Genomic DNA, 15748 nt, shown 5'->3' on the forward strand with positions numbered 1-15748 from the left:
TTTACAGTTTCTGGCCCTGATGAATAGCAACATTTTGGCAATGTACTCTCATATACTGTTTTATCTCAGTTTTGTTTAGAGCCTATCAAATCTTGTAACATCTTCCAGACGCATGACAAGATTCACCACAAATTCATGTCTGGTAACATCTTCTTTGTCTTGTTCTTCATAGCTCGTCACGGTGCCTGAATGGAGCGTACTGCTCCAATCGCCGCTTTCAGATGAAACAGCATGCAGACTTCGACGTTATCCTCACAGAAGACAAGGGCTGGGGACTACGGGCAGCTAAAGACTTAGCTGCGTAAGCTTCTTAATCGTTTTCAGTGTTACATTTTGAAAGGATTTTCTAACAGACAATGTTTAAAGATTTGAAAAAGAAGTGCTTAATATGAGATACCTGCTCTATTGTATTGCTTAAAGCTACGGAGTAAAGGTATTTAAGGTCTAGGAGAAGTTTTACACAAAGGATTCTTGTCAAACGTGCTTTTTTTATTGCTATCTAAGGAACACCTTTGTGCTGGAATACTGCGGGGAGGTGTTGGACCACAAGGAGTTTAAAACCAGAGTGAAAGAATACGCGCGCAATAAGAACATCCACTACTATTTCATGTCTCTAAAGAATAATGAGGTAAGAGATGATATAACAGATTGAAATGAATGTGTTAACCACAATCTGTTTTAATAATTCACATGAAGTGACGGGCAGGAATACTTGACTTTGCATTATGTCTCTTCAGATCATTGATGCCACGCTGAAGGGTAATTGCTCTCGGTTCATGAACCACAGCTGTGAGCCCAACTGTGAGACCCAGAAGGTAGAGAGGCAGAAGAGAGCACTTCGATATACTTTTTCTGGTCGTGTTTCTAAAGATGGCTTACCTTAATTTTATTACATTACAGTGGACTGTCAATGGCCAGCTTCGAGTTGGGTTCTTCACCACCAAGGCTGTCACTGCAGGAACTGAACTGACGTTTGACTACCAGTTTCAGAGATATGGGTACTGTTTTTTCTTCTTTTTTTTTTTAGTTGTTTTTTTTAGTTGTCTGTGCCTTTCTTGCATGTGTGTGAACATTTGTTATATCAGTAAAAGCATGTTCATAAAGAATGACTGCTTAACCTTTTTAGAAACGTGATTTTTAGTTGTGCAATTTCAACTTTGTTTCCTTTTTCCCTGCAGGAAAGAGGCACAGAAATGCTTCTGTGGAGCGCCCAGCTGCAGAGGCTTCCTGGGTGGTGAGAACAGAGTTAGTGTTCGAGCAGCTGGAGGGAAGATGAAGAAAGACCGCAGTCGAAAGAGTGCTCTCACCACGGTCAGTATTTGAAAGACTTTGTGGGCTTTCTCTGTGAACAAAATGGTTTTTTAAGGTTCCACAGAGCTATTTTGACTGGTCCCATTGTTATACAGTTGAAACACAAACGACAGGCCATTGTCCATTCATTTATTTTGACATTCATAATCATGTGTGTGTAATGTCACAAATTATGTCGGTGCATTTTGAATGAGTATTTATTTATTCAGCAGTGGTCTTAAATTGAATGACACTAGTTTAAAATGTGCATTTTGTAAATAGTCAACAAGAAGCAAACATTGCGATCAGGTAAAGTGTCATTGGGCAAAGATTCCATACTAACGTTTCAGCATATTGTAATATCAACAGTCTGAGAAGAATGCTACTGCACCTCCTCCTGTCTCTGTTTGTCAAGCTTTAGAACTTCTAGCTTGTGAGACTGAGACGGAGTTGCTATGAAAAGTTGATTTGCCAGCATTGGCAACAACTTCCTACACAGCAAAGCAAACCTAAAAACAAAAGACTTTTCAGAGATAGACTTAATATTAAACGCACTAAAACACATGTCAATATCAGTGAAGCGTTACAGATATGGAGAGAGCGTGTTTGCATCTGTCTTAAATCGGATTTTCAGCTTCTGTTCGTCTCTTGGACAGCCAAGCTGCTGCCGTCTTAAAGGGATTTACAGGCCCACAAACTGGATGCTATTCCTGGTAGAATTGTTTCTATATAACAGTGCTGGGATCAAAACCACGATGAGGATGATTATAATGATAGACTTTTTAATGATCTGTTTCTAATAGAGACCTAGAAAAAAAATGTTCTTAGTTTAACCACTTCAGCCTATTTATAGGTACTCAGGTAATAACTTTAATGTTACTACAGCAAAAACTCACAAATAAATGATTTTACACAAATAAATAAAGATTTTTGGTCTTAGATTATTGCCCACTGCAAATTAAATATTCTGTTAATTACTATAATAACTACTTGTTTCATCAATTCACTTTCTCCAAGTTTGTTTAGTTTATTTCAGTATGGTTAGTTTAATTAGTTAGTAACTAAGCCCCAAAATGACTCCTTGGTGTATAATATGTGATGAATAGAGTAATTGTAATTCCCTTTTGAAAGACTTGCTTTGTTGATCACAACAGTAAAGTTATGAGTCAGCCTCTATCGCCATACTGTTACTTGTTCCTTCATTTTAACTTGTGCTTTATGAAGACATGCCAAAAATATCTCCTCACTGTTTTCTCCTGGACAAACGTTACCTTACGTTGTGCTCCCACAGGTTGACGAGGAGCTGGAGGCGTTGCTAGAGAACGGAGAAGGCCTGTACGACGAGAAACAGGTGGTGTCTCTGTGCAGACTAATGGTCCGTGTGGAAAACATGGAGCAGAAACTCATCTGTCTCAAGCTCATACAAGTACGACCTGCACAGTTAATGCCTAGTTTATGTCGCTGTTCTTTGTCATGATTGTTTCCAGTGTGTAATGTGATACTGTTTGCATTGTGCAGGATACTCAGAATCCCTCATGCCTGAAGCAGTTCCTGGACCATCATGGATTGTCCTTGCTATGGATCTTCATGGTGGAACTTTCTGAAGCTAAAGGCAACAGTGCCAATAACATCAAACTGCAGTTGCAGGTCAGATGCGTGGTTTGCTTTGCAGACTCTATATAATGTCACATTACACATAGCCTGTATGGTTCATACAGTGCTGATAATCTGTTCTGTTTGCAGATCATGAAGACGCTGGCTGTGCTGCCCATCTCGACCAAGAACATGCTGGAGGAGAGCAGAGTCCTGGCCTTCATTCAGCGTTGGGCCCAGACAAAAATTCTCCCTCAGCAGGCTGAGATGGATGGCTACTCCAGCGAGAACACCTCCCGTGCCCAAACCCCCCTCAACACTCCCGATGGTTCTTCCGCCAAACTGGGACCAGAATTGGACGGTGACGCCTCCAAACCCGCCGTGTACCGACGCCTTAAAATCATCAGTGAAAACAGTCTGGACAGCGCTCTCTCTGATGCTAGCAAAGCATCTGATGGGAAGGAGGAAGAAGAGGAAGATGACGATGAGGAAGAGGACGAAAACTCACACGGAGGACTTCCCGATGGGAAACAATTAAAAGCGGAGCCGTTAGCTGAAGCTGCAGATCCAACGAAAGAATCGACGGAAGATTCGGTTAAAGAGACCACGGAAGAAAAACAAGAAGATTCAGAGATGAGTTCAAGCAGTCAACACCAACCTCAAAGTGAAGAGGTGAAAGACAAACCTGAGTTCGATGTGGAGAGCAAGGACACAGAAATGAAGGAGGACACAAGTGAGGGTCAAACAGAGGAAGCTGACGCGCCAAAAGAGCCGAGTGAAGAGCCGGAGGAGAAGCAGAGCAGCCAGGAGGTGACGGAAAAGGAGGCTGAACTGGAAGCAGACCAGCCCCCTGAAAAAGCCGATGAGCCAGAGACTCAGTCCGACCAGACTGACGTCGCTGACCTTCCACCTGAGCCACCTTCGGAGAATACGGACATCCAGGAAGAGGTGCCAGAGGCCGAGAAACCTCCGCCTAGCAGTGAGCCTCAGCCTGGTGAATCTACAACTGATGCTCCTCCAAGCTCTGAGACTCCCGAAGCTGCTATGCCCCCCGAGGTCACAGCAGCCCCTGTGGATCCATCGGTAATAGGAACTCCTTCTCAGGATGAAGAGGAAGGTGTCTCAGATGTGGAAAGCGAGAGGAGTCAGGAGCCCCAGCTCAGTGTTTTGGACATCAGTGGCATGGCTGCCAGGCTTCTGGAAAGCTGGAAGGATCTAAAGGTGTGTTAAAATCATCATCTGCGAAGCAACTGTCAAACATGCAGATTTTCATTTGTAATCTTGTCGCGTGTTGTTCTATTCTGACGTCAACGTTGTGTTTGTCCTTTCAGGAGGTGTACAGGATACCAAAGAAGAGTCAAGTGGAAAAGGAAACAACTGGTAAGGTTATTTCACAGCTTGTTTTTGGTGTCAAATTTTTAGTTTGATTTTGACTAATTGGATTTTCTGACAGATCGCAGCCGAGATCGAGACACAGCTTTGACGCCGCGCACAGCTTCCGGCAGCCGAGAACGTGAAAGGGAGCGAGACAAGGAGAGGGAACGTGACAGAGACCGGGATTATGATAGAGACAGAGACAGGGATCGAGACTGGGACAGGGACAGAGACCGGGACCGGGATCGAGTCTCTGACAAAACTCCACGCAGCTCTGAGCGACGGCGGAGGCGATCCCCGTCTCCACCGCCATCGTCCTACGAGAGGAGCAGCCGGCGCACAGAGGAAAGGTAGGAACCTTCCTAATTTGTGATGTGGTGTTTGAACTTTTGCAGAGCTGTCTGTTATAGTAAAGTTTCACCGCTCAATTGTGGTATTGTACTGTTGATTTTTAAGGTTTGACCCATCGAACAACAAGACACCCAGAGTCGGCGGCAAAGAGCGCAACAAGCTGTCCACAGAGGAGCGCAGGAAGCTGTTCGAACAGGAGGTTGCTCAGCGAGAAGCCCAAAAGCAGCACCAGCTTCAACAGCAGCAGCAGCAACAGCTCCAAACTATGGCTTACGATCCAAATCTGGCCTACGCCTCAAGCCCCGGCTTCATCACCTACCCACCCGGATATCCCATCCAGACTTTTGTGGATCCCTCCAACCCCAACGCAGGCAAAGTTCTCCTCCCTACTCCTGCGGTTGAGCCAACCCTCAGTTATGAACAGACTCCTCCTCAGCGTCTCATCTCAGAGCTGGGACTTCCCTCACCATCCTCCACCTCCCAGACCACTCCCGTCTCCACTCTCCCTCAGCACATCACCACCACCAACCTCGCCACTGGCAACCCTCAGCAGTACGCCCAGCCAACTGTAGCAACCCAGGACGCGGGAGTAGCTGTCCTCTCTGTTCCGGCTCAGGCAGCCCCTCAGGTGCAGGGTCAGCAGAGCTACACCACCCTCTGGGATCCCACTACTCAGCAGGCGGTCACTGTGCAGACGCAGCCTGCTCAGCAGTACGCCACAGCCCCGGGACAGGCTCAGACACAGACGGCCATCTACTACCAGGGCCAGCCATGCCAAACCATCTACAGCATCCCCACAGCCTACCCTCAGGCCAGTACACCTGTCATACAGGTAGGGCTCTTTGCTATGGTTTTACAGCTACTAAGCATTTTACTTTTCCTAACTTATGTCAGCGCCCACACCTGCATTAGTTTTCTGTCAATATTTAAAATCCCTTTTATTATCAGGGTAATAACAGTTGAAAAAGTGTATAATTGGTAGCAGTCTGGCCGAGGCCTGCATAATATAGCGTTTCATCAATGCACACATGCAAAGTATCACGTCATGAAACAAATTGTTTTGATCCTTGATGCACAAAGAAAACTAGAACAGTTCTCATTTTCCATGACTAATCTAGAGGACAAGTTTGTCAGCTGCAATTTACTTCAACTTAAGGGTTTTTGGTTATTTGCAAGACACGAAGTTTATTGACACGCAGGCTCCATGTGCACGATACAACGTGCCAGGAACACTGAAAGACTTGGTTGCATAAAAGAAACACAGTGCCAGTTATAGGGCCGCACAATTAATAGAATATTAATCACCATCACGAGTTTGGCTTGTCACAGTTACGTGAACATGATCGAGAACAGAACTGACATTTAAGATTCTCTCCACTCATAAAAAACGGCCCATGTGGATACACTCACCTGGTTTCAATATCGATAAAAAATAATCTTGATTATCATTTTGGCTGTAGTCGTGCAGCTGTAGTCAGTTGAACGAAAGTATTTCAGCTACAGAAAGAATGGCGTTGACCAAAAACAAATCTGTTGGCAGCGTCTCGCATTTGTTGCCACCACACGAGGCAACATGACTAATTTGTTTGACCATTTAAATCAGCACCAGAAGGCTGTGTATGATGAGTGGAACGCCAGATCTGAACGCCGTCCAAAGCAAAAAGCTATTTCAGATGCTTTCGCCAGCGTTACACCACATGAGAAAGGTTCTAAATGGCACTCAAAAAATATCTAATATTTTTCATTTTCGATGCAGATGTACTCCCCCACAAGATTACCCTAACCCTTCATGAATGATTAATTCTTTCCAAATGGAGCTATTCAAGTCATCTGCTGCAAATTCCTGTATTTTTTTTCACATCACAACATGTCACAGAAAAAAATAAACATCACGATGTCGTGCCGCTAAAGTCTAGCCTTATAATTTGAGAATGTTCTTTTTTGTTAATCGATTCTGTCAAATCTTCAGATATAATAGAACAAAGCAGGTAGGGCAAATTGAGTTTTGCCTGGCTAAATTGTGGTGTTTTTTTATCAAATGTGGTAGAGGACAAGGAGAATATGTCAACCAAGCTCAACAGTAATAGCACTGTGTTGCTAATGTACTGCTACGGATTTACATCACGTTTTAGAGTTTTTGTTGAATGCCACGACCCGGTGCACCACATGCTGTTTAACGAAGTTTATAGGTCTTGATCTAATTTTATCCTGTTTTCAAAGGCGTACACGGAACCCACAGCCAACTACCTGCACGGCCAACCGGTGTATCCTGGTCATCAACAAGGAGTGGTGGTGCAGCAAGGAGGCACAGTCACCACCATTGTCACATCCCAAACTGTCCAACAGGTAACAGAGACGCTCCAGTTCAGAGTTGAGACAAATCTGCTCCTGATTCATGGCAGATAAACGACTCCCTAACCCCTTGGGCTTTACTTCACAACTGTAAATGGATATTAGTTAAGAGGAAAAAAAGGTAGTTTGATTTAAAAGGAAGAGCAGAATGGTTGGATTGTTTAACAATCTGGGACCATTTTATTGGTGATTTCATCCTTGAGCAACACCAGGTCGTATTAAAGATTCACTGCTCTTAAGGATGTTTATTAGGCAGTTAAAATCTGCACTTTGGAGGATCTGTGATTTTGAGGCAACCGTGTGTTTCAGTGTGGCCACAAGGGGGAGCTATGTATCTGAATAGTGAGACCTGTCCCCCACAGTGAAGGAGTGCATTTTAGGATGTAAATAAGGACTGCTGGATGGGTCCTATTTGAAAATATGTATGGTAGCATGAATGACTTTAAACTCCAGCTGTCATCAATATGGCTATACCTGGTTGAGCTGGCGTCCCATGTACAGGGTCGACAATCCCCAACACGGAGATCATAAATACAAATCCCGCTCATGGCCCTTTTCCACAGTACCTTCCCCCATTTTTCTCCCCCACTTTTCTGTCTCTATCTTGACTGCACTATCAAATAAAGGCAAAAAGGCCAAAAACATAAATAATAATTAGAAAAAAAAATACAGTTTTACCCTCTCAACTCAAAAAAGCAGATTGTAGGCGTTTGTTTTTTTTTTTAAACACCTTTCACATTTTATTATCAGCTTATTTTTCACTGCAATATAAAATCCTGCACCTGTATGGAAACAGCACAACTATGGCAACAAGTAGAGAGAACTCAGAAATGTCCTCTGTGCAGTATAAGAAAATTAGGATGTCATACATCATAAGAAAAGATGACAATTTTCTGCCTAAATTTTGGTTATATTCTCCATTGCATCCACCTGTTGTACACGATTAGCTTTAGGACTGTTGGAAAGTCGAAAATCCAGAAGTTTGTTCCTGCTTTTGCATTTTTTCGCTCTGATAAATGGTGAAATATGGAACTCACAGGTTATATTTTTCTTTGATTTACCATTGAATGAAATTTAGAAAGAAAAAGATTAATTCTACTGATCTTGTAAAATGGCCAAAGCAAAAATACTGATACGTCCTCGAAGTGGTGATAACGCAAATGTTATTTTAAGCAGCACTTTCTCTTCACTGGTGTCTTCATTCTTATCAGACTGCACTTGAGACTCCCCACGCATCAGTTAGAACTGAAAAAGCCTTTCAGAGGAGAGGTGAAAGAGAGTCTAGTCGCCTTCGTTTGAGCACTTAGATATCAAACGTTTGCTTATTTAAATGGACTGAAGTGCTAATTCTCTCATTCACTGTGTGCACTGAATACAGACACGAGAAAGAAAAAAAAAAAAGTAGTAAGAGGAGACAAGGAAGAACTGCCAAGTAAAACTTCAAATCATGTTAAAGTTGACCTTCAAGATCAAAGTCCAGAATTATCTGCATAAGTGTCTACGTGCTGCTTTCTAAATGATTGCTGCTCCATGGAGGAAGAGCACACTTTGGAAAGGAAGAATAAATCCTGACTGGCGTTTGCGTAAATCCATGTTGAGCAACCACATGTGCAAAAAAAAAGTTCATGCTCAAGGGACTCATTGTTTTTCATTTCTTGTGTCATTTAAAACAATATGTTACATCAATAATCAAAAGCAGAATCTCTAAATACAGAACAGAGACGAGTGAATACAAATTACATCTGTCCGCTTCAACTTATTCTAGACAACTGTGTTTTTCTCTTTTTTTTTTTTAGCAGAAGTGTGGAAATATTTTTCACCATGTTTTTAGGTACTTCTTAGTGAATCCTCACATAATTTCCACTGATGCTTATTTTATGTTCTCCTCCTCTTCAGGAAATGATTGTACCCAACAATGTGATCGACCTGCCTCCTCCCTCTCCCCCTAAACCCAAAACCATCGTCCTACCTCCCAACTGGAAAGTGGCTCGAGACCCTGAAGGCAAGATCTACTACTACCATGTTGTCACAAGGTTGGTATTGCAGTGTGTTTGGAGTAGGGGTGCACATTTTAGACGATGTCTTTAACCGATCGTCAGTCATGTTAACAATCAAGAAATAATTATAGAAATGACTGAAAGATAGTGGATGATCTTTCTTTGCACTGATTAAACCAGTTTTTACCAATGACACTTTGCTGTAAACTCTGCTGAGTTGCATGCAAAAGCTAAAAAGGAAAACTGCAAAAACAATTGACTTTGTTTAAAAGGATTCTTCAGCAATTGGCCCGGTAAAATCCAACGTATTCAACACAGCAAACAAGCTGCAGTCTTCCACAGTCAATAAGCTGCAGCGTAAATAATCTCTTAACAGTGGTTTAAAATCAAAATCAAAGTTAACTTAAGTCCTGCTCATGCACTTAGGGCTTCCCGGTTATACTAAAATGTTATTTTATACTGGTCCAAAGTGTTTATTTTTGCTGGATTCTATACATCAGACATGTAGAACAATCCGATTTTAAAGAAATATCTCCATTTGACGCTTAAATTTGGTTAAATCTCCAACAGAACTGGAACACGATTAGCTCCAGGAGTGTCAAAAAGTTGAAACTCCAATGATTAATCTTGTTTTTACTGTGTCTGGCTCTTTTTTTATTTTCAAAGTTAGCACACTTTTCATACAGGCTGGCAGGCCTTGGGGTTTAGAGGGTTAATATATTATTAGCTGAAGAAGTTCTTCATTGTAATTATTAGATTAAGAATCAATCGTTAGCGTCCCTACAGTTTAGTCTGTCTCTAGAAAAGCCTTAACTATATATGACAGTCTTGGCACTTTTTCCCTTTAGGCAAACGCAGTGGGACCCACCAACGTGGGAAGGAAGTAGTGACAACGCTAGTGTGGACCATGAATCTGAGATGGACCTGGGAACACCCACCTATGACGAGAATCCTTCCAAGGTTAGCTTGTAGCGCTGATCATTCTTTATTGTGGGAGTAAACACGTCTTTATTGTTGTTTGGGTTTTTTTTTTTTAAATAGTAGCATCGCAGGACAAAGGAAACTATGCGTTCCTTCGTATGACAGCGAGGAAAAAAGTCCACCGCCCTCTTTGTTTAGTTTCCCAGAACGTTTGGATGTGAAACAGGATTACAGTGTTTGCTCTTTGAGGTAACTGAAGATGCTGCGCTGGTGATTACGTTCAGCTGTTTCTCGAGTAGAACAAAGAACGAGCCATCAACACGACACCAAGTGTTGTAAAGTCACCGATGACGACGACTCACAAGATGGCTTCATCAGAACCTACGTGAGGAGAAACGCGTCCGCTTGCCCACCCCCTGCTCAGCTGTCTGTCCTTTAGCCTGAAGGCCATGAGGGGAGGGGACGGCTAAGCTCATCTCCTCTTCCTCTGCCTCGTTTGTTTTCCCCCTTCATTTTTATCCTGACTTTGAGGATAATGGAAACCATCTGGAAGATCCAGCATTCATTTATTTGCGGTTTTCTGGTTTTATAGTTTAACTACGCAAGGGTCCTTTTGTCTCTTAAAAAGATGTAACGGCGTTCTATGTTTTTTAAAGCGTCTAAACTGAGATGAGAGATCCATGTTTGTCATGAAACGTTTCCTGCCAAGAACAGCTACAAGGTCATGGACCATTTCCCAGCCCGAGTTTAGACTGTGGCGGTGTCCACATCCAGGACTCGGAGCTATGACACATGCACTGCACTTCCACAGCATTCGATTTCACCGGTTCTGGATTCCTGGCCGTGGCACTGTTTGTACGTGGATCCTTTGTGTTTTGTTCTTGATGCTCGCCACTTTGTTGTGGGTCTTTAGCCGTCAGCTGTTGCCTGCTCGCCTTTGGTGTTTGAAGGCTGGAGTCAGAGAGGAAGCATCCTGGCAGGATATCCCTACTTTGTGTCGAGAAGCTGGTGAGCAGGTGCTGTTTGATGGCCCACTGGCCTTGATGGCTACTGTTCAGCGGCTCATTGGCGTGTTTGATTGAGCTGGTGCAGGCTTAGGGCTGCGCTGTATAACGTTACTCTGCTGCATGACAGATTGTGGCAACACTGTCTTCTACTAGAACGACAAAAACTGTGTGAGAGAGTGATGAGGGAAAAAAGTGGAACCGCAGTAGGACTGGGTGATATGCTTCATTTTGGTTGATAATTATTGAGCATTTTTAATTACCTTTTTTATAGCCTAGAAGAGAAAAGGTTTAGACTATTTATCAAAATACACAATGAATAATTTTACATTAGCACAACAATTTATTCACACAAATACAAGGTACAAGGAATAACCCCACTTTGATCCCCATTAAATTCACAATGCAAGTGAAACCCAGAGGAAGTGCAGGGAGGATGGTGAGGGTTCTGAGCAGTCGGCCTGGAAGCGGTATCACCAAGACCGGATGCATCCAGTCTGTCAGCCCTCTGGGAGTGCATCTCTTGGGTGGAGGTGGTGGACGCGGGCTTGTCTGTGTTTTCTGACTTCAAAAGACGTCCTGCAAGGCCGACCCTCAGATACACGATGGATATGCAATATGCTGTTTATGATCAAGGAAGGGAGCACGCTTTGGGTTTCTTTATGCAGCAGAAGTTTTCATTGTTTGCTTTCATGGGCTTTTGCATATGATGCGTTAAAGTGAAACTGTGTCCATCACTATTGTTTTTTCTCCCAGGCCTAAAGGGAATGGAAATTAATTTGCGGCGCGCTCCGCTGGGAAATCCAGCGGGTTTAATGTGAAGTTATATTTGTTCTCAAGCAAGCACATCATTCACCTCTGCATTTTTTATTTTTTTTTGTTACAGTTCTCCACAAAGACAGCTGAAGCAGACACTTCCAGCGAACTGGCTAAAAAAAGTAAAGAGACGTTTCGCAAAGAGGTGAGCCAGTTATGTTATTTAACTCCACGTGTTTCAATTATTTTTTTTTTAAACTTTCACACCTGTGTGGAAGCCTGCCATCCATCCAGAAAAGTTTGAATCTGTTTTCACATATTCCCCTGTTTGCAACATGACTTTGTGTGTGTTCATCAGATGTCCCAGTTCATCGTGCAGTGTCTAAATCCTTATCGGAAACCAGACTGCAAATCTGGACGCATCAGCAACACAGAAGATTTCAAACACCTGGCGAGAAAGGTGAGATCTGACACTAAGATGTCCGTGCATGCAAGCCAGTGTTTCTGTAAATCCCTGACAAGCTTCCAGCTGTTCCTCGGCCTCTGCGTGGTCGCAGCACAATGAAAGTATTGGTCAGCTTTTAACATAAAAGGAAAGTTTTCAAAGTTTCCCCTCAAACCAGAACTAAATAGTTGAGCTCCCACGATTTGTGTCTCCAGCCAAATGTTCTTGTTTCGGGCCTCCGGAAGAGAGACTAAGAGACTAGGAACACATTGTACATGTAAACGATTATCTCCCTCACTTTTGTTTTACGGAGTCCTTTCCAAAAAGCTTATTTCGGCCAGCGTTTCTTCAAAGAGCAGCATTCTTTCCTGCGTGGTTCCCGGTGGGTCCGTGCTCTGTGTGGTTTGCACTGAGTGCCACTCGGACATACCAGGACTCTGAGGACATGGGCGCAATAAACAGAACGACCAGTTGGGCTTCACTCATTTAAAGATCGCGTTTTATTGTCTCAAATTATAAAGGGCAAAGTCACTAAACGAGATTAACCATCCAACCGCCGGACCACAACTTAGATACACGCTGCAATTATGTCATTTACTGTCGTCTGGTGACAAGAGCCGTACCTAACTGTGTCCTCGTCTCTGCTGCGTCTTTCCAGCTAACTCACGGGGTTATGAACAAGGAGCTGAAAGCTTGCAAGAATCCTGAGGACCTTGAGTGCAACGAGAATGTGAAGCACAAGACCAAGGAGTACATCAAGAAGTACATGCAGAGGTTCGGCTCCGTGTACAGGCCCAAGGAGGACACAGAGGTGTACTGACCCGATGTTACACTTGCTCTGCGCGAACACAGGAGAAGCACAGATTTGCCTTTCCAGTCACTCCTTCATGTATGAACAGTGAAGTAGTTTCTTACTTGTATTTATGTCTAAGAATTGCACTGCTGCCCAAGAATCTCTCCGGGGCCTCCGCGGAATCGCACAGGAGCCCCCCCGTTCTGGAGACGGTCGGAGCCTCGAGACTCCAGGTGCAGTGTTCTCGAAGGAGGGGTGCTACAGAGACTTCATGTTTTCACTGATGGTTTTATTTTTTATTCTTTTTTTTTTTTTTCAGTTGTGGCTCTTAAATGTTCCTGAGATGATCACCTCAATTCCACTTTTTAAAACTCAGCCCTGAATGAGGATTACTCAAAGGAAATCCGCTTTGGTGTCAAAAATTTCTCAAAGTTCCGTTGTTACTTTCCACTGTGCAAAATGGATCAATGACAGAACAGTCCTCCCCTCCAGCCACCTTTTTATTTTTAGTTTTTTTTTTAGTTTCTTGTGCACGCTTCAAACCCCCCCCAACCATCCTCTGCCACTGACTATATCTGGTGCTGCTTTTAACTGGGCTGTGGAGGTCCAAGCTTCCACTCCTCAAACCCTGCCTTCTTAACCACAAGACTTTGGGAGCCTCTGTTGTTTTATGAATGCATGATGTAGACTGAGGTCAGAGTGGTATCCTTATGGAAATTCCTACATTTTCCACGTCTCCTGCTTCAAGTAAGATACCCTCACCGGGAATGAGCTCTTTTTTTTTTTTTTTTTTTTACTCACGACACACCGAGGGATCCGCCAATGACGAGCAGGTTGGCAAAAAAGAAAAAAAAACAAGGGTGGGGGGGTTAGAGATCGATATTTTCTTGTCTTTTATCAATTTATGTATAATAACGGGAGCAGGGTTTGAATGCTATGTTGCTGTTTGTCCATTTATTTTTCCCCTCCTCTGACTTGTCTCCTCTTCTTACAGGAATGTTGCTAAAAATGAAGGTTGTAGCATTGCCGTTTTAACAGCTTCTAAACAACTTGTGTGTTCTCCTTTTTTTTTTTTTTTTTAAACCACACTTAGTCAGATGTTATGGACACACTTAGGTCAGCCGCAAACTGTCACTCAATAATTTCCAGGATTTTTTTATTTTATTTTATTTTATTTTTTTTACAGTTGGCAGTTTAAAAAAAAAAACAAAAAGGAAAAAGTTGTTTGTTTAGCATTAGGTCACCAATTTTTCTCACAGCCCATTTAAAATTGCATTAAAAAAAAAAAAATTCCGACATATGTATATTGCTTTATATGTGAATATATTAAATAATAGTTTTGGGAATGTTTAAAAATTTGTAAAAGGACTATCATTTCATGGTTTAAAAGTGTAAATAATGTGTAAAATTTACCAAAGCTGTATGCAGGAGGGTCAAGGAGTGAGCCCACCCATCCTCACCAGCTCAGTCCTCCTCATGCAGTTCCCACATCCAGTCTGTCAAAACTTACTACCCCCCCGTCGCCGACTCACACAGCCCTCTCTATTTTATTTCAGTGGCCGGGGACATTATCGTGTTTTTTTTTATTATTATTATTATTGTTGTTGGTGGTGTTTTTTTTTCTTTTTTTTTCTTTTGTTATTTTTCTATGTACAAAATAAGTTTCACCCTACTACTGTAAGTATTGTGTAAGCACATTGTCATACCGAGTGTACAAACATTTTAAAAGCTAATAAACTTTTTTGTAAAATTACATTCTCGCGCGGCATCAATTAACCAGCGACTGACTTGTGATTCACAGCTTTCGGTGCACACCCAGAGTCTGGATTTAGATCCACTCCCGCCTCTTAATAAGCGGTGCGCATTGCGTGGATGCCACTTCGCGTACTGCCGAGCCAGATGTTCGGCCCCAGCGAAGGGGGGAAACAAAGTGATCGACTGCCCTCATTAGAGACGTTCGGTGCTCTAAATATGGAGACCTGTGACGAGCGGAGAGCTGCAGCGCTTCCCCCCCCAAAAAAGCTTTTCCTCCGTCCCAACCCCCTCTCCAGTGTGTGCACATTCCGCAGCCCCATGCCTGTGCGCTCCAGACCGCAGTTAAGCAGTCCCTTCTGGAGTGTGTGACGGCATGTAACGCCGCCCGAGGCCATGCGAGATGCCTGCTCTCACTTAGAAGCGAAGGCAGAGAGATCATTAACAGATCTGAGTTAGAAGGGAAGCAGTGAGAATTTTTTTTTTACTTTGGATGAAGCTATTATTTTCATTTTTCCAATTATTAAATACCTCTTAAATGATTTCCCCTTCAGGGTTTTTGGACAGGAAATGTTCTTATACAGTAAATCCCTTGATAGGAGGTAGTAGATTCCAAGTATGTCCTTTACTCCAATGCAGCGAGCAAAAGGGTTTTCTGCTTTACTAAAAGTGACAGACAGGACCTACAGAGTGCTTCCCACTTAGGGTCTTTAGCAATTTATGTCAAAACAGAGTTGAAATGACATAAACAAAGCAGGATTTTATGCAAGCTGGCTGTTTGGAACTATGGCAGGCGTGGGAGAAACTAAAAATAAAACTATATTTGTCAAGCTTTTAAACCTTTTTTTGTCCTCTCTAAGCCATTTGCATTGACAGACATCAGCATTCATTGGAGGTAGTTCAGCAATTATCCATCACTTTCAGAAACTCTTTCAACTTCCCTGCTTGGTAAATAGTTTGTACATTACATATGTGCACATATTTTTGTTCCGCTGCAGTGGACACCATGCACCAGTGTTTATATTCTAGTCTCCGGGGCCCACTGTGTCAGTTTAATGCAATAACATTAGTTAATAAATATTGTGGTAGAGTTATTGTCTAAAAACACAATAAAAAGTTT

General features: G+C 42.8%; 1 protein-coding gene across 1 annotated transcript in view; it reads left to right on the forward strand.

Annotated features, from left to right (window-relative positions):
• setd2 (SET domain containing 2, histone lysine methyltransferase) overlaps positions 1-14631 on the forward strand; it is a 25620-nt gene extending 10989 nt beyond the window's left edge. The window contains exons 6-22 of the mRNA XM_008285671.1: positions 173-301; positions 505-628; positions 738-815; positions 901-998; positions 1179-1311; positions 2582-2716; positions 2809-2937; positions 3034-4104; positions 4215-4263; positions 4337-4607; positions 4714-5440; positions 6829-6954; positions 8857-8993; positions 9806-9917; positions 11769-11843; positions 11997-12098; positions 12742-14631. Of these exons, the coding sequence (XP_008283893.1) occupies positions 173-301; positions 505-628; positions 738-815; positions 901-998; positions 1179-1311; positions 2582-2716; positions 2809-2937; positions 3034-4104; positions 4215-4263; positions 4337-4607; positions 4714-5440; positions 6829-6954; positions 8857-8993; positions 9806-9917; positions 11769-11843; positions 11997-12098; positions 12742-12903 (3658 nt within the window). The 3' untranslated portion in view covers positions 12904-14631. The remainder of the gene's footprint in view (positions 1-172; positions 302-504; positions 629-737; positions 816-900; positions 999-1178; positions 1312-2581; positions 2717-2808; positions 2938-3033; positions 4105-4214; positions 4264-4336; positions 4608-4713; positions 5441-6828; positions 6955-8856; positions 8994-9805; positions 9918-11768; positions 11844-11996; positions 12099-12741) is intronic.
• The last annotated feature ends 1117 nt before the right edge of the window (positions 14632-15748 follow it).

Source organism: Stegastes partitus, unplaced genomic scaffold, assembly GCF_000690725.1.
Source record: "Stegastes partitus isolate 25-593 unplaced genomic scaffold, Stegastes_partitus-1.0.2 Scaffold413, whole genome shotgun sequence".
NCBI lineage: Eukaryota > Metazoa > Chordata > Actinopteri > Pomacentridae > Stegastes > Stegastes partitus.